This window comes from Mesoplodon densirostris, chromosome 5 (genome assembly GCF_025265405.1).
Source record: "Mesoplodon densirostris isolate mMesDen1 chromosome 5, mMesDen1 primary haplotype, whole genome shotgun sequence".
Lineage (NCBI taxonomy): Eukaryota > Metazoa > Chordata > Mammalia > Artiodactyla > Ziphiidae > Mesoplodon > Mesoplodon densirostris.
The window spans coordinates 46354242-46380437 of NC_082665.1; the positions used below are offsets into that span (position 1 = coordinate 46354242).

At 38.1% G+C, this 26196-nt stretch overlaps 1 protein-coding gene across 2 annotated transcripts in view; it reads left to right on the forward strand.

Moving 5' to 3' along the window:
* CRYBG3 (crystallin beta-gamma domain containing 3) overlaps positions 1 to 26196 on the forward strand; it is a 114600-nt gene that overhangs the window by 35726 nt on the left and 52678 nt on the right. The window contains exons 4-11 of one of the 2 annotated variants that reach the window (XM_060098639.1): positions 3283 to 9637; positions 11355 to 11399; positions 11642 to 11757; positions 13090 to 13237; positions 18357 to 18493; positions 19767 to 19881; positions 21040 to 21075; positions 23233 to 23366. In XM_060098639.1, coding sequence (XP_059954622.1) covers positions 3283 to 9637; positions 11355 to 11399; positions 11642 to 11757; positions 13090 to 13237; positions 18357 to 18493; positions 19767 to 19881; positions 21040 to 21075; positions 23233 to 23366 — 7086 coding nt within the window. Of the gene's footprint in view, positions 1 to 3282; positions 9638 to 11354; positions 11400 to 11641; positions 11758 to 13089; positions 13238 to 15245; positions 15340 to 18356; positions 18494 to 19766; positions 19882 to 21039; positions 21076 to 23232; positions 23367 to 26196 lie in introns of those variants that run through there. The other variant, XM_060098640.1, reaches the window with a different exon arrangement.

Consider the following 26196-nt stretch of genomic DNA (forward strand, 5'->3'; position numbering starts at 1 on the left):
AAACCTTTCCAGATTTTCAATATGTATGTCTATTCCCTTAAATATTTGAAATTTCTAGATATTTTACTTTTTTCTTAGTGTTGTTTGGATCACATACCTCTACTTATATTGGATAAGCTACAGATCCCATGCACAATTACATAATACATGAAATTAATATGTTCTTTATTCAGTTTGTGAAAATAAACCTTTCTAAGTTTCCATCTTTAGTTTATTTGTAAAGTTATGTATTTTTGACATTTCCATTTTCTTTCTATTTTCTGTATTAGGGAAAATCTTAATTAAAGGACAGTTTTATGTTCTTAATACTATTCAGTTATGAAGACTCAGCTACAACCTGTGAAAGAATGTTGTAGAAAATAGACTATCTTGGCATGACTAATCCTTTACAAAGTGTGAGTGTAGCTCATCAGTACCTGAAAGGACTAATTATAATACATGAAGCTAAGCTTGAAACTTTGATGTTCAGTGCATTAAACATGATAATATAGTTGTTTAGTATAAAGGGTACATATTTTAGTCACAAGCATATAACATTTCCACCTAGGGTGCTGAGGGAGATTATTTCATTAGAAATTTATACTGGTTCATATAAATCAGTTTAATCATTCTAGTTGACCTTAACCAGAAAGCTCCCAAGATGGGAATGGAAAACAATTATCTGCCTCCCCCTCCCCCAAAAAGGACTCCAAAACTACCAAAAGGCATTCTTACAGTGAACTGAAATTTTTTCTGGAGTGGATTTTTCTCTGTGCTTTACTTTAATAGAAGTTCTTTTAGAGCAAAAGTCACATTATTGGATTGATGTAGAATAAAACGCCTTGACATCTCGTTAGGATGGAGTTGGTAGTAAGAGAACCTGAGTTTACTATACTTGAAGAATAAACTTCTGATCCTTATCTCTCGAGTCTTATTTCTTTGGACATCATGTACATTTTGGTGATCTTTTAGGGAAAAAAAATTTGCAGCCTTGAAAGTAGGTTTTAAGTATAAAATTTAAAAGCTTTGAAAAAAAATCAAACAATAAAACTTCTTGTCATCTCTTCATACTTCTGGATCTTCATGTATTGTTCTGAAAGGCTCTTGTATTTTCTGAATAATTTATGCATTTTGATATAGGATTTTACCAATAACATTAACTTACCTATATGTATTTTTTCTTCTTGTATGTTTTCTTAGATAGGTTCCCTTATCCAACTTTTAACTTTGTTTCATAACTGTGTTTGATCTAGCCTGAAATTTGTGTAGCAGCTAAAATCACTTCTCCAAGGCAAAGCTGTTCTCTATACATCTCCTGTAGCTGTTTTAAAATAGACAGTAAGATGAATGTAACTAATACAAACTTTTACAATAGTGGTGTGGTAGGATTTTAGAGGCCAGCAATTATATAGATTGAAAGAAATTATTTCAGCTAAAATTCAAGAACTATGTTAAGGGGCACAGTTAATTGAGATTTTACATGTCAGAGGTTTACGTTGTGTTTTATCATGTGGACAAACCTAGCATTCTTCATGGTGTTGCTTTAAAGTTAGGGAGAGGGCTTCCCTGGTGGAGCAGTGGTTAAGAATCTGCCTGCCAATGCAGGGGACACAGGTTCGAGGCCTGGTCTGGGAAGATCCCACATGCTGTGGAGCAACTAAGCCCGAATTCTACAACTACTGAGCCTGTGCTCTAGAGCCCTGAAGCCACAGCTACTGAAGCCCACGTGCCTAGAGCCCATGCTCCACAACAAGGGAAGCCACCGCAATGAGAAGCCCACACACCGCAACGAAGAGTAGCCCCTGCTCTCCGCAACTAGAGAAAGCCCGTGCACAACAATGAAGACCCAACGCAGCCAGAAATAAAAAAAATAATAAATAAATTTATTTAAAAATTTAAAAAATAAAGTTGGGGAGAAAATACCTCTATTTTAGATACTGGAATACTGATAACTGGATTTCTTAGTTATTCATATGGGTTCTATAATGTTTTGTTAATTATATGTTTAACCTGAAAAAGAGCATACATCAAGTTTTTCTACCATTCATTTTTGTAGCTGGGACCCTAAAATGTAACTAGAGAGCAGCATTGAAAACACTTTTGTATCATCTATAAGGATTAAGACAGTCAGAAACAAATTACTTAGCATTTAGTATCATTGCTTTACTTAGCCATTCATTAATTCACACAAAGTTATTAAACATACATCATTTGCCAAATCTTATGTAGGGCACTTAAAAATATGAAAATGATGAAGATGTAGTGCCTGCCTTCAAATAGGCACTAGGTTAGTGGGGAAATAAATCAGTGCATAGATCTTTATAATCTAATATGGCAAGTGATGTGCTCAGGGCCCTTTGTCCCCATAGATCAGAGGCTAACTGCCCGTTCTAGCAGTAACGGTGTCCTGGGGTAGATTTGCATTGGGGTTAACTTGGGAACTGAGTCTTAGAGGACAGAAGTTTCTGTCTGGGGCTGGAATTGAAGAGGAGAGAAAGGTGTGTGTTAAGGGCTGTAAGGCAGCATAGCATAGCATAGCATAGCATCAGAACTCCCAGGGGTAGATTCTCCAAAAGAAGTTAGATGCTGAGGACATCAGGAACTTTATGCTAGGGTTGAGAAAAAGTAGGGAACATGTGCTAGAAATCTTTTTTGATTTCTGCATTCACCCAGCCAGTTTAATACTTACTCTGCTAATTGAAGAACTTAACAGGAGAGAGGATTTTTAAGGCAATTCTGTCATTTATTGACTTAAATATATATTGAGTGCTTACTGCAGGCTAGACATCTTGCCAGATGTTTTCTTTACAACTTCTCTAACTCTGTGCAAAAGTTGCTGTTCCAAATTCACATCTAAATAAAGGAAGAGAAACTCGCTATGATGCTCTGATAGGATGGAGAAATCAGTGATTAGCCATGAGGTACCAGTATGAGGCACAAAGGCAATGTGGTTCCTTCTAGTCAAAAACTCCTTGGAGATCAGAGCTAGAACTCAAGCCTCAGGCTTGTCAGCCCATGTTCTCTCCATTAACCACCGTGAGAGAGACAGACGTAATTGGGTGAGAGGGACAGTTCTGAGGAGCTCAGACATTCCTGCTGGTTGACATTCATGTGCTGCCGGTCACGTCTGTATTATGGTTAATAAAGATAGGTTGAACTAAAATATTCTAGGATTTCCTTCCCAAGTTTGGACATATGAAGAATAGGAGTGTTTGAAAGATATACTTCACCATGATTTCTGGAATTACTGTTAAGTGTTACTAATTATATTTCCTGATACTCTCGTGCTATTTCTTTTTGCAGACAAATGGATGGTAAACCAGAGAGGCCTTTAGTAACACATGCAACATACCGAGGCCCCAGACAAATTAGGAAGTATTTGAAGCAGCAGACGGCGCTGGAAACCTTGAATGTCTTAGACAGAGAAAATGAAAGTTCCGACTCTAGTACGAGCACACATATTGGCCCTGGAAGTGAGATAGAGGCTGGGATGGCGTCACTGTCATCAGCTAGCACAGACGTTTCTGTGAAAGGACAAGTGCTTAAAGGCCTGATAGAAGACTCTGATTATAATAAAATAAATACCAACTCAGAAAGCCATTCAACAAACAACCGAGAACTGTCTAGCACTGCTTCTTCTAGGGATGTTTTAAATAAAAACGATCCTGGGGGACCTGAGAGAAGTCGGTCATCCCGTTCTGAGACTAACTCTAGCTCCACTGATGGAGAATTTGACTCACAGCACCATTTAAGTTGTATACCATTTTCTCAGACTGACAGAAATTTGGTATGTTCAGCACTGTTTACAGAAAGTAACAGCAAAATTCCTTGCAGTCCAGACTTGCAGAGGACGGCAACACCAGAAACTACGGTAATAGAAAGCAGCTCGATGATGAGTGATGGGACACTGGTGCAAAGAGAGGAGTGTGCTGAGCCTGAGAACCCTGCTGTTTCCCACTTCTCTGGTAGTAACAGCAAAATTCCTTGCAGTCCAGACTTGCAGAGGACGGCAACACCAGAAACTACGGTAATAGAAAGCAGCTCGATGATGAGTGATGGGACACTGGTGCAAAGAGAGGAGTGTGCTGAGCCTGAGAACCCTGCTGTTTCCCACTTCTCTGCTAGTAAATCTGATGGGAGTGACACTACCAAACATGGAAATACAGATTTGCCAAGTCCAAATAAATCAACTAGGCGTGAAGCTCTGCAGTGGCCAGAGAGTAAGCGTTCTGACAGGCACACCAAAGGTAACTCGTCAAAGCACGCTGCCAATCACACCAGCAACATTGCTCTCCGGAGACATCCTGTAACAGACCCAGAACTTGTAAGTGAAGAAGACAGATTGTCTGCCCTGGACACACAGGAAAATTTGGCTCCTACAGAAATCAAGCAAGAAACAGAAAGCACCTCAGTTGGTGAACCCACAACTTCAAGTCGTGTAGAAGCTCCAGAAGATAGAATCGAGTCATTACCCAAAGGTACTGACAAGTTGTTGGTAACAGAAGCCAAAAAGCTTGTTAGGCCACATAGCAAAATGCCTCCCATTATGAGAATGAATCAAAAGGATGCTGCCTCTGTAAAACACACCAGTGAATTAGCAGTTGTAGCATGCTTCGAAAATAAAATATCACCTGAGCTGAATAGAAATCACATTTCAGAATCTATTCTTGACTCTGAGAGTCCTCAGCAAGCCAAAGCATCACCTGACGCCAGGACATCTCTTAACCTTGACCATAAAAAATCAGATTTCAATACTTCATCTCCTACCTTTGTTTCCCGAGTTGGCATGCTCAGCAGGTTGGATGTTCCTATTTTAAAGAATGAAGGTCCTTCTGTGCTCATTGAAACTGGGGATGTCAACATCATTGGTATTTCCCATCAGCCTAGTAAGTGTCAAGAAGAAACTGTGGCAAATCATGCTGAGGCCACAGACAGGAAGAGTCTCCCTGCTTGCCTTCATCCTGAGCATGCATCTGCAATTCTTGAGTCCAAGGAAGTTCTTCCTGATAGTGAAAAATGCCAGTTTCCACTAGGTCTTGAAGCCAGTGACACCCACTTAACTGCAGTGGACTTGAGTTTTGAGTCCGAAAGCCTCTCTAAGGACCACAGTTCCACTTCGTCTCAGGACCGTGATAAAGCAGAGTTAATGCTGTCAAACTCCAAAGCAAGTAAGGGCACTATAGGCAAGTCTGGTTCTTTTTTCTCCTTGGAAACCAAAACTGATAACCTTGCAGAAATGTTATCAACATCTGAAGTTGATGGTCAGAACAGTGTTCCTGTTGGGTCACATTCTGGAAGAGGAAGAACTCTAAGTCTCTCCAAGATATCTGTTCCCCAGACAGAGCCCAGAGACATTTCTCAGGATAAAATCTCTTCTCCATTTGAAATTACAGATGTGCCAGCAAGTCCTATTTTATCAGAATTGACCTCCCTAGAAGTTGAATGGGACAGAAGTTTTCAGTTAGTGGGTCATAAAGAGATTAAAGAGAAATATTCAGATGCCAGCCTTAAAGAGAACTGCCAAACTGAGGTTTCTCCTTCTGCCTCCAAATATCAAGGTACACAGGAAGCAGAGGTGGAAGCCTCAGGTAATCCTCCTGCTCTTCTCCAAAGTAATATACTTGGGGCTTCACCTCCTGTTCATGATGGAAAAGTCACTAGGCAAATGGCACAGAACTTTGAAGCCAACCCTTCTGTGATTCACCCACCTTCAGTTATTTGTGGGACCAAAAAGATTTCTGGTTTTTCAGAAATGGCAGAACTCAGTTTAACTAATACTTCCGCCAAATTCCAAGAAACTGACAGCACAAAAGTAAATGCACCTTTTCTGGGTTCTGGTATGAGTTTGGAAAAAAATGCGTTGGCATCTGAGGATTCAAATTTTCGTACTAATCCTTCTGTGCCAAGATCAGAAAAGAGAGCCTCATCTCACAGAAAGAAAGAGGGTGCTCATCTCCTAAGCGGTGGTATTGATGGCATGCCTTCTTCCTCCAGTAACTCTGAAGAAGTTAGCATGGTTACAAGTTCACAGAATCCCCCAAATAATTTTAGTTCTGTAAAAGTTACCATAGATGTCCCACATGAAGGTATCTCCTCAACTAACCTGCTGTACCCTAATAGCTCTTATTTGGAATTTGAAACATCTATCCCAACAGGGGCAGAAGTCACCCCACTTCAGGACCGTTTTGGGGATCACACTGGGATGGTATCAGTTGATTTCCCAACTGCTGCCCAATTTGACAGTCCTATGGAAGCAGAGACTGGAGCAGTTGCTGGGGCCCCAGCGTCAGTTAACAGCTCAAGCCAGCAGTGTTCTGAAGCATCTGCTGAGCACATAGAAGCAAGGAGGAGAGCACATGAGCAACTTCTGGACCTCGAAAGTGGTTCAGGTAAAAAGGCTGATACATTGATTGGTGAGATCTTTAATTCTGTCAGGGAAGAGCTAAAATCCAGACACACAGTTGGTACCTGCCAGGAGTATATAGCCGTAGATGGCATAATGAATCCAGGTACCCTAAAAGAAGACATCCTTCAGAAAAACCCATCAGAAGTGACACTGACAGGGATCCAGCTGACAGGGCATTTGGAAGAGCAGGCCATGGAAAATATGTCTCAAGTCCAAGGGGAAGAAAAGGCTTGTGCTTCACCTATGGTTGGTGAGAAGAGTCTCCTTTTTGATTCTGATAGAATGAATGTATCTTGGTTGTTAGAAGATCAAGCCAGGGAATTAGTCAATGAGATTATTTATTCAGCCCAAGAAACCTTAGCAAATGATGCTCAGGATACCCAGGATTCTGAACTTCAGGCTAATACTTCAAGAATTCTGAACAGTGGTAGTGTTAAGCCGCTTGATATGGTAAGAGAGTTCTTGTTGTCAGAACAGGCAGTAAATCAAAGCACATGTGAAATTAGTGAAAAAGTATTAGGTAGATTCTTTGCTGTAAGTAACTTAGTTAGTGACACAGAGTCAACTAAAGGAAGAGAAATTGTTCTCTACCAAAAATCCCCTTTTTCAGGAAATAGAGGTGGACAGTCTGATAGTGTAAATTTGCAGGAGTCAGATACTGTTTTACTAGCTGAAGACACGCCCCATACAGGGTTAGATGATAAGGCAAAAACACATTCGTTTCTCAACGAGGACTGTAAAGAAAAAATGGAAATAAAGTGTGTTGATAATCACAAAACTGAGACAGAGGAAAGAAGAACTCTTGTATTAAATTTCACATGGCCTCCATTTGTGAATGATGACATCCATGTACCTGGGACATCTAAAAGTAGTTTGTCTGATACTCTTTTATGTATATCTGAAAAAAGCTTGCCAGGACATAGTAATAAAAGCATACCCCTTGCAGTGTCAGAAGTAGGGAAAGTACACAAGAAGGGTACTGAAGTAAATATAGGAAGAATTGAGCTTATACCTTCCATGGTAGAAATGGGAAAACCAAATAAGAAGGATGCTGAATTGAATATTATGAAATATGAGGCAGTCCCCCCTATGTCAGAAGTGGGAAGAGCACATAAAGAGGATGCTGAATTGCGTACCTCAAAAACTGAGCCAGCAACTGAAATTCTTAAAATGAGAGAAGCATACCAAGTGGATGCTGAGAGGTATATTGAAAAAACTGAGGGATTACCTGCCATTTTAGGAATGGAAAAAGCTTATGAAATGAGGGATACTGAAGGGGATATTGGCAAAACTGACATGACACCTGATATGTCAGAATTGAAAAATGTCTACCAAAAAGATACAGAGGGAATCACTGGAAAGACTGAAGTGATACCTGCTACGTTAGAAATGGAAGATGTTTACCAAAAGGATGCTGAAGGGGATATTGCACAGACTGAGGTGATACCTGTTTCATTAGAAATGGAAAATATTTACCAAAAGCACGCTGAAGGGGATGTTGGTAAGACCGGGATGACTTTGTTTATGTCAGAAATGGACAATTTCTACCACAGAGATGTTGAGGGCACTGCCGAAAAGGTTGAAATGATACCTGGTACACTAGAAATGGAAGATATTTACCCAAAAGATGCTGAAGGAAAGATGAACAAAACTGAGGTGATGCCCATTACATTAGAAGTGGTAAATATCTACCAAAAAGATGGTGAGGGGATCACTGGAAAGACTGAAAGACCTATGATGGACATGGAAAACACTTACCAAAAGGATGCCAAAGGGGTTATTAGGAAAACTGAAATGGTACCTCCTTTTGTGTTAGAAGTGAAAGAAGCACACAAGAAGGTGGTACCTGCTTCCTTAGAAATGAAAAAAGCACGTAAGAGAGATGCAAAAGAGACAATTGGAACGATTGTGTCCATGCCCTTTAAGATAGAAATGGAAAGAGCATCCCCCAAAAATTCTGATGGGACTGTCAGGAAACATAAAGTGTTGTCCACAGTGGTAAGCATTGAGAAAACAGGTGGAACAGATCTGGAATTGCCCGTTACACAAGAAGAGGCCACGCCTCCCATATTTGAAGCTGAAAAAGCACTCCAAGAGGTTGCTGAAGGGAGTGGTGGAGAAATGGAGGAGGAGCCTACTGAAATGAAGGCATGCTTGATAGCGTTTGACACTAGACTCGCCTCTTTCAGGGGTTATGAATCACCTACGCTAAGTGAGGATTATGAAGGCTACCCAGCCTTAGCAATGCCAGATTTTCAACCTGAGGCTACCATAGGAAAGCTAGACAGAAGAACATCTGTTACTGCAGTACGTAAGAAAATAAGAGATCTAGATTATGGAGATGAAAAGGAAGAGCCTAACGTAGCCTTCATTTCTCAGGATGAACAAGAAAGTTCTTCCTTTACTATATTATATGAAGAGCCTCTTCAAGATGAGGACAAGTATGCTACTGCAGAAGTAAGAACACAGTCCCTCCTGATTCCGGACACATCTACCAACAGCATGCCTGTTTTCACGCGTGAAAGTTCTGAGAGTAGAACTGACCTCGTCCATCATTTTGAAAAGGAAACTAAATTAGGTGAGACATTTGATGATGATAGTTCAGAAATGTTCTTATCAGTAGAGGCCAAAAGGTACAAGATTTATCCCTTAGCTTTGTCTCCCATTTATGAGGATGACAGCTCTCAGGAGGACATTCTATCCAGCGAAATCTCACCTGGTCATCATGGCTCCACGAAGTCAAGAGAGAGTGCAAACCAGTCCTCTTCTGTTTTATCGCTTCTCCAGTCAGTATCGGAGCGTTTAAAGATGAATTTGGATGAAGATGACAGATGGAGGGGAGGGGAAGAGGAGGAGGAGGAAGAGGAGGAAGAGCCATTGCATAAAGGAAGTCTGAGAGCTAGAAGGCGGGAAAATGTTATCTTCAAGCTGCCAGATTCTTCTATAGCATTTTGCCCTGATGATGACCAGGAAAGTACTGGCGTTTCTAAGAGTTCTTATGTGATGTCAAATGAGCCTAATACCTCTAATCGGCAAATTGGTCTGTGGCCAGAAAACGCCTCATTTCTACAAAAATCTGACCTTACTTCCAAACTACATTCTTCTTTAAAGAGTGCTTATCATCAGTATTTGCAGACTTCCAAAATCCATTCCTCAGAAAAAGGAGCCAGATTTGGTGGAATTTTTCGGGAGCCAGTGTCAAAATATTTCCGTGCTCAAGACACCTCAGGCCGATTAAGCTCGTACACAGAGGTAAGTTATTGTGATTATTAACTAGTGAAGTAGTGCTTTGGGTCATGAAATGATCTAAAAGTTTATTAAGAAAATCAGTGTTTTGAGGTTGTAAAAGATTGTTTTAAAAATACCAGAGGTTACTTTGTTCTTTGAAGTGTATCATAACTCATGAATTTTAGCTGGACTGTTATATTTGAGAAAACAAAATTGCTTCATCAGAATTTAAAAGGCATAAGAGAGAAGCAAGTTATATCCCAGTTCTTTGCTAATTTTTAGTTTTCAAACTAAATTAAGTGACAGCATTCTGAGTTTCTCAAGGTACTGTATGTAGAAAAATTGTCACTTGCTGTTGAGCTTATGTGTCTCATGAAAATATTTCACAATACTTAAAAATATTTTAACTACTAAAAATATTTTAAGTCTTTGCTTGACAACAGTCTCTCACTGTAGTTGGTCTTGTTCATACATAGCAGGGCAATGAACAGACTAATTCAGAGAAAAGGAGATGAAAACATTATAGCTGGAAAATGTCTTGAAACTCAATTACACTTTTCTTCAACTTATAAATATTTAAGTGTTTACTATAGAGTATTCATTGAATATGGGACATTCCTTTTATTTTTTTATATTTATTTATTTACTTTTGGCTGCATTGGGTCTTCATTGCTGCGTGCAGGCTTTCTCTAGTTGCAGCGAGCGGGGGCTACTCTTCGTTTCGGTGCACGGGCTTCTCATTGCAGTGGCTTCTCTTGTTGTGGAGCACAGGCTCTAGGCACGTGGGCTCAGTAGTTGTGGCTCGCAGGCTCTAGAGCACAGGCTCAGTAGTTGTGGTGCACAGGCTTAGTTGCTCCGTGGCATGTGGGATCTTCCCAGACCAGGGATTGAACCCATGTCCCCTGCATTTGCAGGCAGATTCTTAACCACTGCGCCACCAGGGAAGTCTCAGGGCATTCCTTTCTGACATTCCAAGATCATGGAACTTTCTCTAGGATTCCCAAGGACTCTATCTGTACTTTGAATACCCTTAGTAGCAAGTACTAATACTTGAATACCAACCAATAGCTTGCAAGGCAAGGTCCTTTTAAAAGAAAGCTTGGTATTTGAAGAAATGTTTCTTTAATGGTTCCTGATTTCCTACTAAGTCAAGTGCAACCTCTTCACTCTATGACGAGGTCCCCAAGTCTTGTTTGCTCAGCATTGTCTCTTTGTGCGCTGGTTCCACGCCCTGTAAGATGTCTGCACTTTTTCTCAAGATGGTCTCTTCCTGGAATTTTTTTCTTTACTACCTCCACACCAACCTGCCACATTTTTTCACTTACTGAAGTCCTGTTTTTCAAGGTCTGCTCCATACCACTTCTTCACACAAGCCTCTTGGGAACCTTCTTCTGCCATCAGCTCACCTCCATGCTGGTGCCATTTCTCTTGACTTCCATAACTTGGCATTTTGATTGTATTTTACCTGAGGGTTGAACTTAATCCCCCACCTAGAAGAGACATGGGAATGTGATCATCTGTTTCCCCTTTCTAAGCTATAAGCTTCTTGAGGGCAGAGACAAAGCTTTATTTTCCTTTGTATTTACCTTTATATCCCTTATAGTACCTAGAGGTGCACCTTGTAATGATGCTCACTAAATAAATATGCGATAAATTGGATCTGTGACAGCTAAGAAAGTGAACTGTATATCTTTCTGTTTTTGTTTCTTAAGGCTTACTTCTTCCACTTTTATTATTTCAGAATGTTGACAAACAAACTCTGAAGTGTAACCCAAGACCTGGGAAGGTAAGCATAAGTTTCTTAGGTAGACTAAAATAAAAGAAGTAAGGTTACTTTTACGTTTGGGAGTTTAAAGTAAGTACTTTTAACTGACTTAGAACATGATTGTTTTACTCAAGGATTTAGCATCTAAAGTAATATTTACTTTTATATATTTAGGATGTTTTATTTTCTACATTCTAGGACATTTTGGAATTTTAAATGCATTCTTAAAATTAGTTATTGTGCCTGCTTACTGTGTGTTGCAGATGGTTATCTATGATCTCCATGGAAGTACATATAAACAAGAGATCTACTGTAATATTCCCGATGCTACATCTTGGTCCTTTCCGAATGGGGTACTGATAAAAGTTGTAAGGGGCTGGTAAGAGATCTCTTAAAATTTATAGCATTTTCCCCCTAAATTAAGTGTTTTCTTGCTGTTTATGCTTTATGTTTTTTGTATCAAGGTCACATTCCTTTTCCTCTAGAATAACTGTTTGAAACGTTATTTGTATTTTATAACGTAATTGTTCTCTTTATTTACTGTGACAGAAAATATAGGTTGTTTTAAGTACTTACAGCCCGCAGTAAGTAGTAAGTCCTAATATATACAGTATATATAATCAGTACCATTTTGTAACTGCATTATTAGCAGGATAGATTTGGCAAGTTTAGCTGAAGTCTTCAATTGAATGAAGCGTAGCTTTGAAAATGAGTTCAAAATTTGTGGGACACTAAAGAATGTGAAGCCCACATGCTTAAAGTCAGTTGTATCGGGCTTCCATGGTGGCACAGTGGTTAAGAATCCGCCTGCCAGTGCAGGGGACATGGGTTCGAGCCCTGGTCCGGGAAGATCCCACATGCCGTGGAGCAACTAAGCCCGTGCACCACAACTACTGAGCCTGCGCTCCAGAGACTGCGAGCCATAACTACTGAGCATGCGTGCCACAACAACTGAAGCCCGTGCGCCTAGAGCCTGTGCTCCACAAGAGAAGCCACCGCAATGAGAAGCCCGTGCACCTCAATGAAGAGTAGCCCTCACTCACTGCAACTAGAGAAAGCCCACGCACAGCAACAAAGACCCAACGCAGCCAAAAATAAATAAATAAAATAAATTTTAAAAAAGTCATTTGTATCACTGATCTGCTCAAGAAGTGAAAGATTCTTTGTATGGTGTAAAAATGATGGAAAACCTCATTTGTTAGTATGGACCATGTCCCCTGGACATGTGGGGGCCAGAGTTTCTTTGTCCAGTGTTTGCGTTACCCACTGGTCAGTAGTCACGTTAAACAGTGTGGTGTAGTGTATCTTCATGTTATAAAATGAGACACATGTGCTCTATTGTCCAATGACAGGAAAATTAGGGTAGAAGTGGAATTTGGAATTGTTAAGCTATTGTTTTTAATGTAAATGTGTATACAGCATCTGTAAAGTGTATGTATACATAAATACAGGCACGGGCATAAACTGTGGTGTTGGGTTCAGGAAGTATTACTTCCAAGTTCTGTGCACTTTTATTCTTCACTCTTTGCTTATCTTTACATTAGCATAGTTATCATTGTTTCAAAATAGGATTATGTGCTAGTAGTGGAAAATAGCCCAGATATTAAAATTTAAGTAGAGAAGATGGTCTGTGAATCATAAGTATCATTTGTTTTATGCCTCGTTTCTTAGAAAATTAATTATAACCGATCATGCTTTCATATTTGTTCAGCTGGATTTTATATGAGAAACCACATTTCCAAGGTCAGGAATGTGTACTAGAAGAAGGGGAAAAGGTGTTAAATCGTGACTGGATCCTTCAGAACAGAAAGCATCCACAAAGAAACTTTGTATTGGGGTCTATCAAACGTGTCTTGAAGGTAATGGAACAGTTGATTTTATCCCTATTTTTTATTTTATTTTGTTTGTCATGTAGTAAAGCTGTACTTTGGCCCAGCAATGCTTAGAAATGGTTGCTACTATTTGTGCTAATTTTATTAATCTTCATTATCATATTGATAATTTTTTGACCAGATATGTATAAAGTGTTAAGTGAATGAAAATTTAAAATATTACATGTAATCTGGCACATAAAATGTTACATGTTGTAATATATATATATATGTATTTTTAATAGTAGTAGGGGTATACCATCCAGACATCTTTAGGATAAGATATTTACAAATATATCTTTTTCTAGTGTAGATTTCTACTCCTCATTGCAGCTCTGTGTGTGTGTGTGTGTGTGTGTGTGTGTGTGTGTGTGTGTGTGGTGTTTATGAGAAAGGGGAAGAGAGATGAGTGTTAGAAGAAATTAGAGAAGGAAGGATGTGGAGAGGAAGCGAAAAAGTGTTGCTTTTTTATTTTCTGTTTAGAAAATATTATTTAATACTAAGATGAGGAAGATCTTGCCATATAATGAAACATTTTGTGGGAAGTGCCTTGGTGGTTTAGAGGAGGGGTGAGTTAGTGATAATGACAGAATTCTCGCATGTATTCTTACGAGTTCCTTCAGCAGTAATGTAGTACATGATTTAGTGCAGTTACTCCTGTGACAGTCGTGGACATATATATTTTTCAAATTATAGAGATTCCATTTATATGCTAAAAATGTCTAAATTGGAGTGGACCCTATCATGATGACTTGAATCCACATTATTTAACACTTGATAGTTGCAGATAGCATACAGAAAAATAAGAGAGCATACAGGAAAATTCATATTATCATAAAGGGGTGTCTGCATGAATTCATACCTTCTGCAAAACTGTTAAACAAACCTGTGTCTAACAAATGTTTGTGTCTTCTTTTGGACCCAATACTGTGATAGGCACTGGGAATAGAAATACAAGTGATGTACAGTCTTTTACTTCAGATTGCTCAGAGTCTAGGTCAGAGACAGCTGAAACACCTGACCGTATGATGTGAGAAGTACTATGCAGGGCCCTCCAGGTGCTTGAAGAAGAGGTACCTCACCCAGAGGAGGTGGTACCTGATTGGCATCTTGACCGGGTGAACAGGAGTTAGGCAGCACGGAAGATGTGAGGGAGTCCCTAGCAGAGCCACATGTGTTAGATACTGAGGTGAATGTTGGTGGCTTGCTGGTACTTCAGGGAGATTGATGGCTACAACATAGAGGGCAGTGTTCGTTTTCATTGAAAAATTTAATCGCAAGCAGTTCAGCTCAGCAAGCAGCATTTGAGTGCTCACGTAATTAGCTAACTCACGAGAAATTCCTTGAAACAGATCATTAGTTTGTAGGTGGAATCTTCTAAGATTTAAATAATGTGTGGTTTTGTGCCTGCCTTGTGAATGTCAGGCACTGTGCCAGGCCTAGTGGGGGGAAAAAAAAAAGATGAATAAAGTATTGTAAGCAGCAACCTCCACCCAGAATCAAACAACAATAAAATCAAACAGAAATTCAATCTGTTGAGCCTGGGTATATAAATGGGTATTTGCACTTCCGCCATTTGCTTCGAATATATTATAAGGAAGAATAAGTCATACTTGCATTTTTTTCTTCTTCCACTGTTTGTTTGTGGAGTCATTTTTTAAATTGCAGTGTTAGTGCCCGCTTGTCTTGGACATGCTAGCAAGTTTTAGTGAGGAAGGAAAATAAAACTATTGAGCATTGAATGGAAAAAGCATTAGCATTGTTCTAAATATTTTACAAAGCAAGAATCAGGCATCAAACTGCTTCCTTTCTCCCACCTTGTCAAAATTCTGCCTATCGATAGCTTCATTTTCCTGGCAGCCATTCCAAATTCACCTAGGCCTACACCAGCTTTATCTTGTTTCATCATCTTTTAGTGGCTCTAATCTGAGTAGTCAAACTTTTAATGTTCTTTAAAGAAAATACTTTCATGATGTCTTTCTTTTGCCGTGAATAGATCGAGCAAGTAACAGAAGATACCATCAGTCATCGGCAGCTGTAGATCCTGCTCAAGGGTCATCTTTGCCTCCAGTGGAAATAACTGGAGTTGGGGTAGCAGTGCAGTGAGTCTTGACTCAAGTGCTTTCTCTTCTCAAATAGAAAAAAGGAATATTGCGCATTACTCTGTTTATTATGCATTTAATATCTATTTTCAAAGAATGACGTTTCCTTCTTTCAGAAGTTACTTAGGTTGTGCCCTCATTAATGAGCTGAGAAGAGAGAGATCTGTTGTTAGATCAGGGACTGAAGGTATTTCATGTAAGGTGGAGGCAGGTTTTTCTTACTGTTTTTGTAATTCATTCCCACCCTGTTTCTCTCCTATAGCTTTGTCTCCATACTAGTTGTTTTAATAGTCTAAGCTTGTAGATTTCACCAAGATATTATAAAGTATATCATGACTAGAAAAGTCTGGGAGGAAGCCATATAAATTCTACTAAGAGTAAACTGCTTATTGTTGCTAGGTTACTATAAGGCGCCCTTCAGTTGCTAGTGTTTACTGCCTTTGTCAAGAATTATACAAATCTTGCAAAAGACATTACTTCTGTGAATAGCCACCATGGAGAAAATAGAACTTATCAGTGAAATCTTTTTCAGTCAACTAGAGAAAAAAATTTGTCCTCTAGTAAAGATAGTTGAGAACATAAGCATTCTTATTTTTATTTTCAATTTTTTAGCCATCATTATGCTTTTTCCATTATCTGTTTCCTTCTGTGTTGTGGTAGACTCATGCCTCTTAGCTTTTTCCCTTTTAAAATACACCACCCAAACATTGTTTGTATAACACAATGCAGAGGAAACTTATTTGTGTGAGACACTTAGTTATGTATTCTGTTACTGTACCTCAGATCCCTGGGGGAACATTAGTATGGCAGCATTTTAAATAATGTTACTAGAGCTCTATTTTTAATAGCAAACAAAAGAGTCTTGAAGATTGACAGGTGACTTCTGGAGATTTCTGGCTATTTTTTAAATGAAACTTAGAAGGAAATACACCTTTTATACTTTAAAGGATATTTTAGGTTATACCTTTTTACCATATTGCATTTTAGAACTAACTTTCTGAAAACAAGATGTATCAATTTGCTTGCTTTTACATATTAATAAGAATGATTAATAATGATTAATAGGAGAACTCAGTTTGAAGAAAGATTAAAAAATCAGAAAATTGCAGTTTTAAAATTGCAAAGCAGATTATAATAAAAATATAATTGTTTAGTCTAATAAATGTCACCTCTAATTGTTATTGCATTTACCTGTTTCATTAAAGCATAATCATTTGAATTTCATAGTGTCTTAGATAAGAATTATGCTACTGAAACTTGAGTTATGTAATTAAACACTCATGATTACTGAGATAGATTGTGTGTTCAGACAGAAGCACATCTGTAGTTTTAGAGAAGAGAAAAATAATTGTGGTTTTGATTCTTTAAGAAATGATCAGGTATTTTTTTAATTAATTAATTTTGGGGGGGTCTCTCCCATTCTTTTTTTTTAATTTTTTAATTATTTTTTTAACATCTTTATTGGAGTATAATTGCTTTCCAATGGTGTGTTAGTTTCTGCAGTATAGCAAAGTGAATCAGCTATACACATACATACATCCCCATATCTCCTCCCTCTTGCGTCTCCCTCCCACCCTCCCTATCCCACCCCTCTAGGTGGTCACAAAGCACCGAGCTCATCTCCCTGTGCTATGCGGCTGCTTCCCACTAGCTATCTGTTTTACATTTGGTAGTCTATATAAGTCCATGCCACTCTCTCTCACTTCGTCCCAGCTCTTTTTTGAGTTAGGACTTGACTACCGAAAACAAACTTATGGTTTGCAAAGGGGAAACGTGGCTGGGAAGGATAAATTAGGAGCTTGGGATTATCATACACACTACTGTATATAAAATAGATAACCAACAGGGACCTACTGTGTAGCAAAAGGAACTCCACTCAGTGTTCTGTAATAACCTATATGGGAAAAGAATCTGAAAAAGAATGAATATATATATATATATATATATATACACATATATATATGTATAACAATCACTATGCTATACACCTTAAACTAACATAAGATTGTAAATCAACTATATTCCGATAAAATTTAAGAAAAGATTTTCGTAAGTAATAATACAGAAAATTTTGTCTTTAGTTACAATAAGGGAAACATTTACAAAGCTTAGAGAGGCCAGAAGCAGAGGTAGTATGGATACCAGTATGACTGAAGAGTTTTGGGGGGTTAGTATAGCTCACTGGGTTGTTGCCATATTATAGAAAGGAAAACAGAAATATAAATTTGAAATGCTTGGGTCTTGAGCCAAGGAGTATGATGAGGGAAGTGGTGTTCTCACAAGCCCAGCTGTATAAAGAGTAAGCTTACTATAAAGAGTAAGCTTACTCGACTGGTGGTCTAGGCCCATAATCAAAGTCTTGGCCTTGATGAAGAACCTTGACAGTGGAAATTTTAAAGGAAAGTTTGACAGGACATGGTGACTGTGGATGTGTGACGGAGTATAGGTTCAAATTTCATAATGCCTTTCTTCTTCAAACCAACTTGTACTAAAGAAAATAAATACCACAAGTAGGAAAACATTTCCTTTACCCTCACCTCTAATTCCTATTTCTTTTGTCAATGTAAATTGGATAACATGCTGAGAGAACAGTGCCTCTCGGTTATTTATTTTTTATGTTCCCCATGAGATCAGCTTTTATTTAACTCCCTTCCTCCCTATGGCTTTGTTATGCTTCTAAGAAGGAAGGCTTACAGACTCTTGGCACTCAGATAGTTTGGTAAATCTGAACCTTGGTTAATGGAGCAAGACTTTTAAAAACAAAGCAGAGAGAATTGGAGTAATACTTTTGCAATCAATAATATTTATAATTTTCATGTTATCAACGTAACTCCTTAGAAAAATTTATTTTAACAGACTGGTAAGGAGAAACAGTACTTCCTTTAGGCTGTTTTTGGATAGAAATTCAACTGAACAATGAGAATAATTGTAACTGCATGTCCAGGGTGTTGAGAATACTGAAGTGTGTGTCTCTAGATATTTCAAAGCCAATCTTTTTTTTTCAGGATTGCAGCATTCCAGAGATAGAACTTTGCGCACAGTCTGACCCAGCATGTTGTCCCATCTACCTACAGTGCGCAGTCCCCAATTTGGAAGAGCTGAATATCCCCAAATCTGTGTCTTTTACTGTGAAGTCAGGAGTGTACGTATCTGTTTCTCTTTATTACAGTGATTGCTGGTTACCAAAGTTAACTTTTTATTTGTTTCAATTGGTGACATACACATTTCTGAAGTTTTAGTTAATTTTACTGTTTATACTTCCGGATACCCAAGGAAGACTTTTGCAGGGATTAAAACAGATTCTGTCTTTTTTCAGATCCAATTAAGTCTTTGATATATGACTCACAGGAGCAGATACAGATTCTCAGACGTAGTTCTTGATAGATGCATCCATTGTCTTTTCATCCACCAGACTGTGGGACTGAGAAATAAATACATGTCCCTGGCCTAAAATTCTGGAGCCTGAGCTGTTTGTAGAGTGTCTCAGTGCTGATAGTTATTGAGGGCCTTCATAGGACCAGGGACATGGCACCTTTTTATTACTCCTCTATTCCTGGAAGACAGGTAGAGCTGCTGTCATTGTCATAAATGAGGAAATTGAGTGGCTTGTCCCAGGCTACCAGTTGGTAAGCATTAGATTTGATACTAGGCCTTTCTGATTCCAAAGGTATCTTCAGGACTGTGCATCTAAATTCAATCTTAATCCAGTCCCAGATTGGCTTAAATCATAAGTTTGTGATGTCTGGTTCAACATGGATCCTTCTCTCTTTCAGCATTTTCATCTGCTCTGGAGATGGTTAGTGTCGAATTTGGGGGTCACTGTTGGACATCTTTCTTCATCTCCCCCAAGTGTAGATTAGAACTGTTGGGCAGACCCAGTAATTGACATGATCCTGAGAAATGTCTGTAATTATCAAGTTTAGCTGGTTGCTAAATGGGTCTTTTAGGAATCTTATTTCAAATACTGTTCCTGAGGCAGCCCAAGAACGGATATTGATTCTAAAACTGTGGGTCAAAGGTATAAAATGCTTAGTGGAATCCCTACGTCTTATTGTCCTAGTTTAAAAAAGAATGGAATATAGTGGAATGGTTTTTATTTTTCAGTTACATCCTAATTGAATTAAAGGTTTCACACCTTTTAAATATTGGAAAATTCTAAGGAAAGCAATGCCAGTGCTTGGAAAACATATAGTAAACTTAGGATAGTATCTGAATGTAAGTACTTAACAACTTGTTAACTCATTGTTATATGCTGTCTGGCAATGTCACTTTGAATGTGTTTTACTAGTGTAATTCTGTGACAGAGGTTTCTTTTACTTTTTGTAGCTTTTTTTTTTTTTTTAACTTTCAACTCTTACAGAACCAGATTAAGGTATTCCTGTTATACTTTAACCAACCATTCATTTCTTACTTAGTTGGCTTGCCTACCCGGATATTAATTTCAAGGGGCAAGCTACAGTTTTGGAGGAAGACCATGGACTCTCTGAGATTTCTGCAGCAGAAATGAAATCATTGCATCCACTTCAAATGGTAAGCAGATTTTAAAAGAAGCATTTTCCCAAGTATCCATGAATTCAAACTTAAGATAGCTCTGATGTTTGGTCATGCATCTCGGTCTTGAGAAATGTATATGTATACTACTGAGTGGGCAAACTATTCATACATTGTTTTTCTGTTTCTTTCAGTGTGTGTGAAAATATTTTAATGTTTTCTAGAAGACAGCTGTCTGAATTTACTTTGTGCTAAATTTATCACAATACAAGCAGTTTCCTTATAGTAGTAGTCTGTGAAAATTTTGCATACTTTAAAAGTTCTGAATTTGTTTTTTTGATGCTTATTAGAAAATTGCTTGTTGTAAATTATACTCTTCCATTGCAGTAATGAATGATAAGTTCAGCATTAATAATAAATGGGCAGTTCTGTCAATGGTTGCCTTCTTAAAAGTAATAAATGCCTGCATTAGTGATTTATTTTGTTGAAAACATTTTTACTTGAGGGGCAAACTTCAATTAAATGGTACTATGTGATAAACCATTATGGTTGTGCTATGCCTTTAAAAAAAACAACAACAGGAAAAACTGAGAAATTTTAAGGAATATCACAGTGTGGAGTAGCATTGGAAACGAGGCAATTATAAACTAGAGCTTTTGTGAGGAGTGGGTTACCTTTTATGCTCTACACCCATGTGGTCACAAAGATAGTAAGTGTGATATGAAGTGTTGATAGAACTTGGAAGAGGAAGTGCTCTCTCTAATGTAGAAAGCCCAAGCAATTGTAGAGAAGAAATTTAGTATTAAGTGGTTTAGAGATCTACTCTGCCAGATGAAAGTTTTAAATCTACTAACAACTCCACTGTTCTGAGACACTCTGCTGTGGGGTTAAATCTTTAATTGGTCACATGTACTTAAGCACTAAAGTTTGGTTTCCTTCCTTGTAGTGGTTATACTCTGGAGAGTATCTTTTAAGATTTCTTACCCCATCTACACTGTTGTAGAGTAGTCTGACTTGATTTTGACCACTGTAGAATTCTCTACTTAAATTTTAAAATTTTAAAATACACAACTTAAATTTGACTGGTATGTAATCTTCACTAATCAGATTTTTATATAACCTACATACATCACTTAGTTTCTTTTGAGTATTTTAAATATGTATATGTCTAATATTAAAATTTCTTGTCATCTTAAGGGTGGACTGAAAGTGGAAATGCCTATGAACTTAAAGGTGAGTCTTAAACACACTTTGGTAGCAGGCTAAAAAGTTTGAGTATTCATCTTTAAGTATTTTGGACTATTAAAATAAAAAAATGATTACCTGAATGTATGCTAATAATAGCTAGCTAATGCATATTGGGGTGGTGGGAAGTGACTGCACACAGTGGTTGCTGAGAGCCCAGGCTTGAATGAGGAGAGGGCTCAGTATTGCAAAGGTGGAGGTCTGTTCTGACAACCTAGTCAGACCCAATAAGTACCTCCTAACTGGGTGGAAAGATGATAGGTTTGATATTTGTTTTGTGGAGTGGTTGAGGTGATAGCTAGACATTCAAGTGCAAATACCTGGCAGGCATTTGGGCGTGATGCTGAGGATGGAGATCAAGGATGATGGGAGGAGGTGTAGGCAGCTCCTATCTGGGTGATATCAGTTTGAAAGTATGAGTATCTGAAGGGAACGGTAGAGGCAATGAAACCTGGGGTAGTAGTAATGCCAGGATTAAGTACCTTTTGGGAAAGGAAAAGAAATGGAATTATAAGATTATGGTAAAGAGAGATAGGAAGAAAACCTCTGTTTACTTAAGTTACAGCGTTTCCAGAGACAGGCAGCGAGACAGGGATTCATCCTCCTCTCCTCCAAAACAAGGCACAACGCCTCCAGCTTTCTCATTTCTGGGCTTTCTAATTTGTGGAATTGACTACCGTTCTCTCAATCACATAGATGGGAGTTTTTTAAAACTTAGTATCTGACTGTCTCTAATACACCTTGGCTGTATGTTGGAATCATACATATGTGAGTTTTAAAAAAATACTTATGCCTGGGTTCCACTGGAAGAGATACTTTTTTGGTCTGGGGTGTGGTTAAAATTTTTCAAACCTTCTTAGGTGATTCTAACATGCAACCAAGGTTTTGAACCAGTGACCTAATAGATGCAGAATTAGTTGTGACACAGTTGTGACACTCCCTGAGTGATGTCTCAGTCTCCTTGTCTGCTGAATGAGAATTTCAGGTGCGACAGGCTGGGAGTCTGACAGGTTGTAGAGGTGTGTGAAAGGAATGGCTATCCTAGATAGTCACAATTTTCAAGTTGTTAGGTGTTGGCTTATGACTTACTCATCAAAAAATTATTGCTTCTTACTTAGTTTGAATGTGTTCAGCATATGTAGCATGTATTAAACCCAAATAATACTTCATCACTTCCAATAAACACTCTGAAAATTTAATACGTAGAAGACAGCAGGAGCAGTAGTACATATTTTTTTCAGTCTGTGTAATGTTCTCAGTTTTGTTTTGTTTTTTTTAATAAAGAAGCTATAACTTGGTTCAGTGTGTCTAAGCATGGGTCTTATTTGCCAACTGTACACAACTTATGCCATTAGCCATAAATAGGACCAAATGATAAGAGTGTGAATAGATGAGCGCTGTTATCACTTTCCTGTACTAAGGGCAGCTTGTGTTTGGGAAGTTAAGAGCATCAGGATGGTAGAGGAGAAGTACTTGTACCAATCCAAGTTTGAAGTAAATGAAATACTAGAAATCTGTTTCCTACTACATTCCCTCCTCCCCCGTTTGAACCAAATATCCAATAAAAATACCAAAATTCTTTCAATCATTTCAAACTTTTAGGAAGTTTTGTATTTAAATTCAGGAATTTGCATATCTAATTCTTCTCAGTGATTAGTAGTGACCATACAAGCAGTGCTCCAAGAAACAGCATGTTTTCTCAAACCAGTAGATAATTTGTCACTATGCCCTGGAACCCCTAGAGAGTTTTTATTTCTTATAGAGGAAGTTAAATAAATGTAAGGCAGGTCTGTATCAAATTTTGAACAGAGAGAAAAACGTAGAAAGATAATTCAAGAACCAGTTATAAGACAGTTTACTCCACGAGTTGGTCCTAGGATTTGGGTAACTAGAACAATGTAATCATACTTGAGTATAGTGATACGAGAGAAACATATAATCAAGATGTTTTAGCTTTATGATGATAAAGACTCACATATTCCTTGTGAATGTCAGACAGTGTGCTATATTTTGAGTATGTATTAATGAAGAAGATGGACAGTGGCCCTTAATTCAGGTTGTGGCTTTTAGTGTCACTTAAGTAAATCAGTATGTGTCTATTCTAAAATATGAGCATGCTAAGTAATTTTCTTTCATATTTTTCAGGTTATTATTTATGAAAAACCTCACTTCCATGGACAGGCCAAAGAGTTTAGTGAACATGTGGATTCTGTCCCTAATTTTTTAAAAAATGATGTAGACTTTCATGGAATTGGATCAATTCGTGTCATCGGTGGAGTGTGAGTGTTATGTTTTCAATATGTGATTCAGTTGTCGATTTTTGAAGATCGGCACAAAAAATGTGCTAATCAGAGCAAAAACAACCTACCTTAGTCTAAAAATATACACCCCTTCTGAAATGTGGGAAATAAAAAATATTAGTTACTGACAGCTTCGTGTGAACTCTTGTTAGTATTAGAGATTTTGAGATGGATTAAATGAAGAAAACAGTTTCTAAAACTTAGAACACTTAGTATTTCTAAACACAATATAGAAGATAAGAATTGCAAGATAAAATTATTTTTTGACAGATTGTGCACATGAATGAGAGCCCCAATTTTTACCCCCTATTCTACCTTAGTTGACTTTCTGTGCTGAGGATCTTGGCAGTGAGTCCCCCCTCATTGAAGAAGTAGCCTGGATTGTGTGTTTACAAAGTCAAGGATTCTTGACACTGGTTATCCCCTGGCCCTGCATTGTTTTAAGAAAGCTCCCTAAGAACTTCTAAGTACAAATCCAAGTGTAACCATCATGCTACTATCCCAGTCTCAGTCGGCAGTTACTGGGGCAAGAACCCCAGACAATCTATGACTGCACCTGTGATGTGCCTTTGTATTTGTATCCTGGCAGGCAAAACCATAGAGAAGAAGCCTTCCTCATAGCGTATTTGCCATTGTCAACTCAGTGCTAGAATTCCTTCAGACACATTGTGTTAGTCTCTCTGTTGATAGGTTGGATTGTTTGGAATGATGGTTTATTTTAATTTAAACATCCGTATCTCTTATTATTTGCAGTAATAACATCATATAACTTGTTAATGCTATTGTAGCAAAAGATGCTACTCAAATATTTTATTCATAGAAGTTAAATAACTTGTTTAAGATCAGTCAAGGGTCTACATTTAGAGACTTAACCTTTGCAATTTCTGACAATAAATCAAGCAATGGCCACACTAGCCAAAATGGAAACATAAGAGAGTATGCAATGCCTTAGATATGTAGGTCATGTCCATAATTGGTCTTGTTACTGACCAGGGTTCTTGGCCTCTTTAATCAATAGGAGGCTGACAAGAAATTCAGGCAAGGCTTCACTGGGGCCCCTGCTGTAGCAGTGGGGGAGAGAGAACAAACAACAGACTCCCTTTCTTGCTCACTCCCTGAGCGGGTGGTGAGCTTTTTCCTTATATGGGGTGAGGGTAAGGGTGTGTCCAGGGATTGAGCCCGAGGGGTGGCTTAGGTAGTTTGCCCACCCCTTAGGTGGTGTTGTGTGCAGCAGGCATGGGCAGTGCCCTGCCTTTGCTCCCCAGCCCCCTGCCTTTGCTCCAGGCACTTCAAAAGTGGCAGTTGTGTTTTTTGGTCTCATTGTATCTTTTGTTCAGAATTTGCCCCAACTGTACATGTACTCAGTTATTTTTAGTCCCATATAGTTTCTTTGTATTTTGTTGCTCCAGGAGAGGTTTGTTCAGGTGCAAGCATTGCGGCACTGCAGCAAAGGGTCCCAGGTTCCAGCCTGTCTCAGTCTGACATATTAGTAATCATCTAATTCCTTATCTTTGAATTTAAAAAATTTATTAGAGGCTTAAAAAACACATCTCTTTTAGATAAACAAATTTTTATTGTGTTGTATTTAGTTACAATGTTCTCTGATCTGTGGACACACATACTTCTTGTTAATCCTGCTATAAAATATTTTTTGCCTTTTCTTTCCTTTAGGATCTGAATGGTTTTATCATTAACTATATAGTGATTTGCATTGTTATTTTCTAAGTGTATTTGCAGTTATTTTATAAAAATCTCAAAATATTATGGCTGGTAAAACAGTATACACACTTTCATTTTTTATGTGACACCTGCAGGAGAAAAATGTGATGTCCTAATTTAAAGGTGAACAGCTGACTTCGTTATTTTTTCACAATTTCTACTATTTTTTGTTTCGTTTTACTGCTTCTCTATTTCATTATTTTCACTTTTAACTTTTGAACTTTATCTGTAAGTAATAGGAACTCTTCCTCACCTCTGTCTTGTCTCAAGGAGTCTAGGGAAAGTGAGGTTGATGTGTCTTAATTTTTCTCAGATAACATCTATTTTTAAATATCCCAGATAGATATATAAATTGAATACTAATCAAAACTTAATCTATCGAGAAAAGCTGGGCAGAAGATTTTTGAACTGTCATTATGTAATAATTGCTGATCTATCCTTTAATATTAGATCTTCTATATCTTATATTATTTTTCCCATTCAGGTGTATTAAAAGCATGTTTCGAATAGCCACATTTATATAAACTTAGAATTTGAAAGTTCTCGTGTGAAATTTATTTTCACATAATAGTTTAAGAATAAAATAATGTTAGTTTCTTTATATATTACAAATTAATGAAGATGTATAAAATGTTTTTTCCACCTCATGTGGACCCTTACCCTGCCATATACACTAAGGAAATTGGAGACAGGTTCATGATTACTGAATGGCTACTGTTATTTTTGTACCCTATGAAAATGGTTCTTTGGAATATTTTTTGTATCTTCCCAAAATAATCGTAGTCAGCCCTACCTGGCTTCATTTTGTCAAGCTCCAGAATTCAGAGGTCCCCAACCCAGGAGCCCAAAATAGTCACCCTTGAAAATCTGCCCCATTGGAGGGGGTCCCACTCTAGTTACACAGTGCTGGCTGAAGGCAGATTTAAGCAGGTCAACATGTGTTTTGAACCATCTATGCCCACATTGCGTTAGCTACTGTGGATTGCTCCAAATAAAGGTAAGTTTCCTGGAGGACTCATGACTAACGGTGTTTATCAGTGTTCTGTACTGATAATTTTAGAAGTCAAGAAACCTGTGTCCCTGGAAAGAC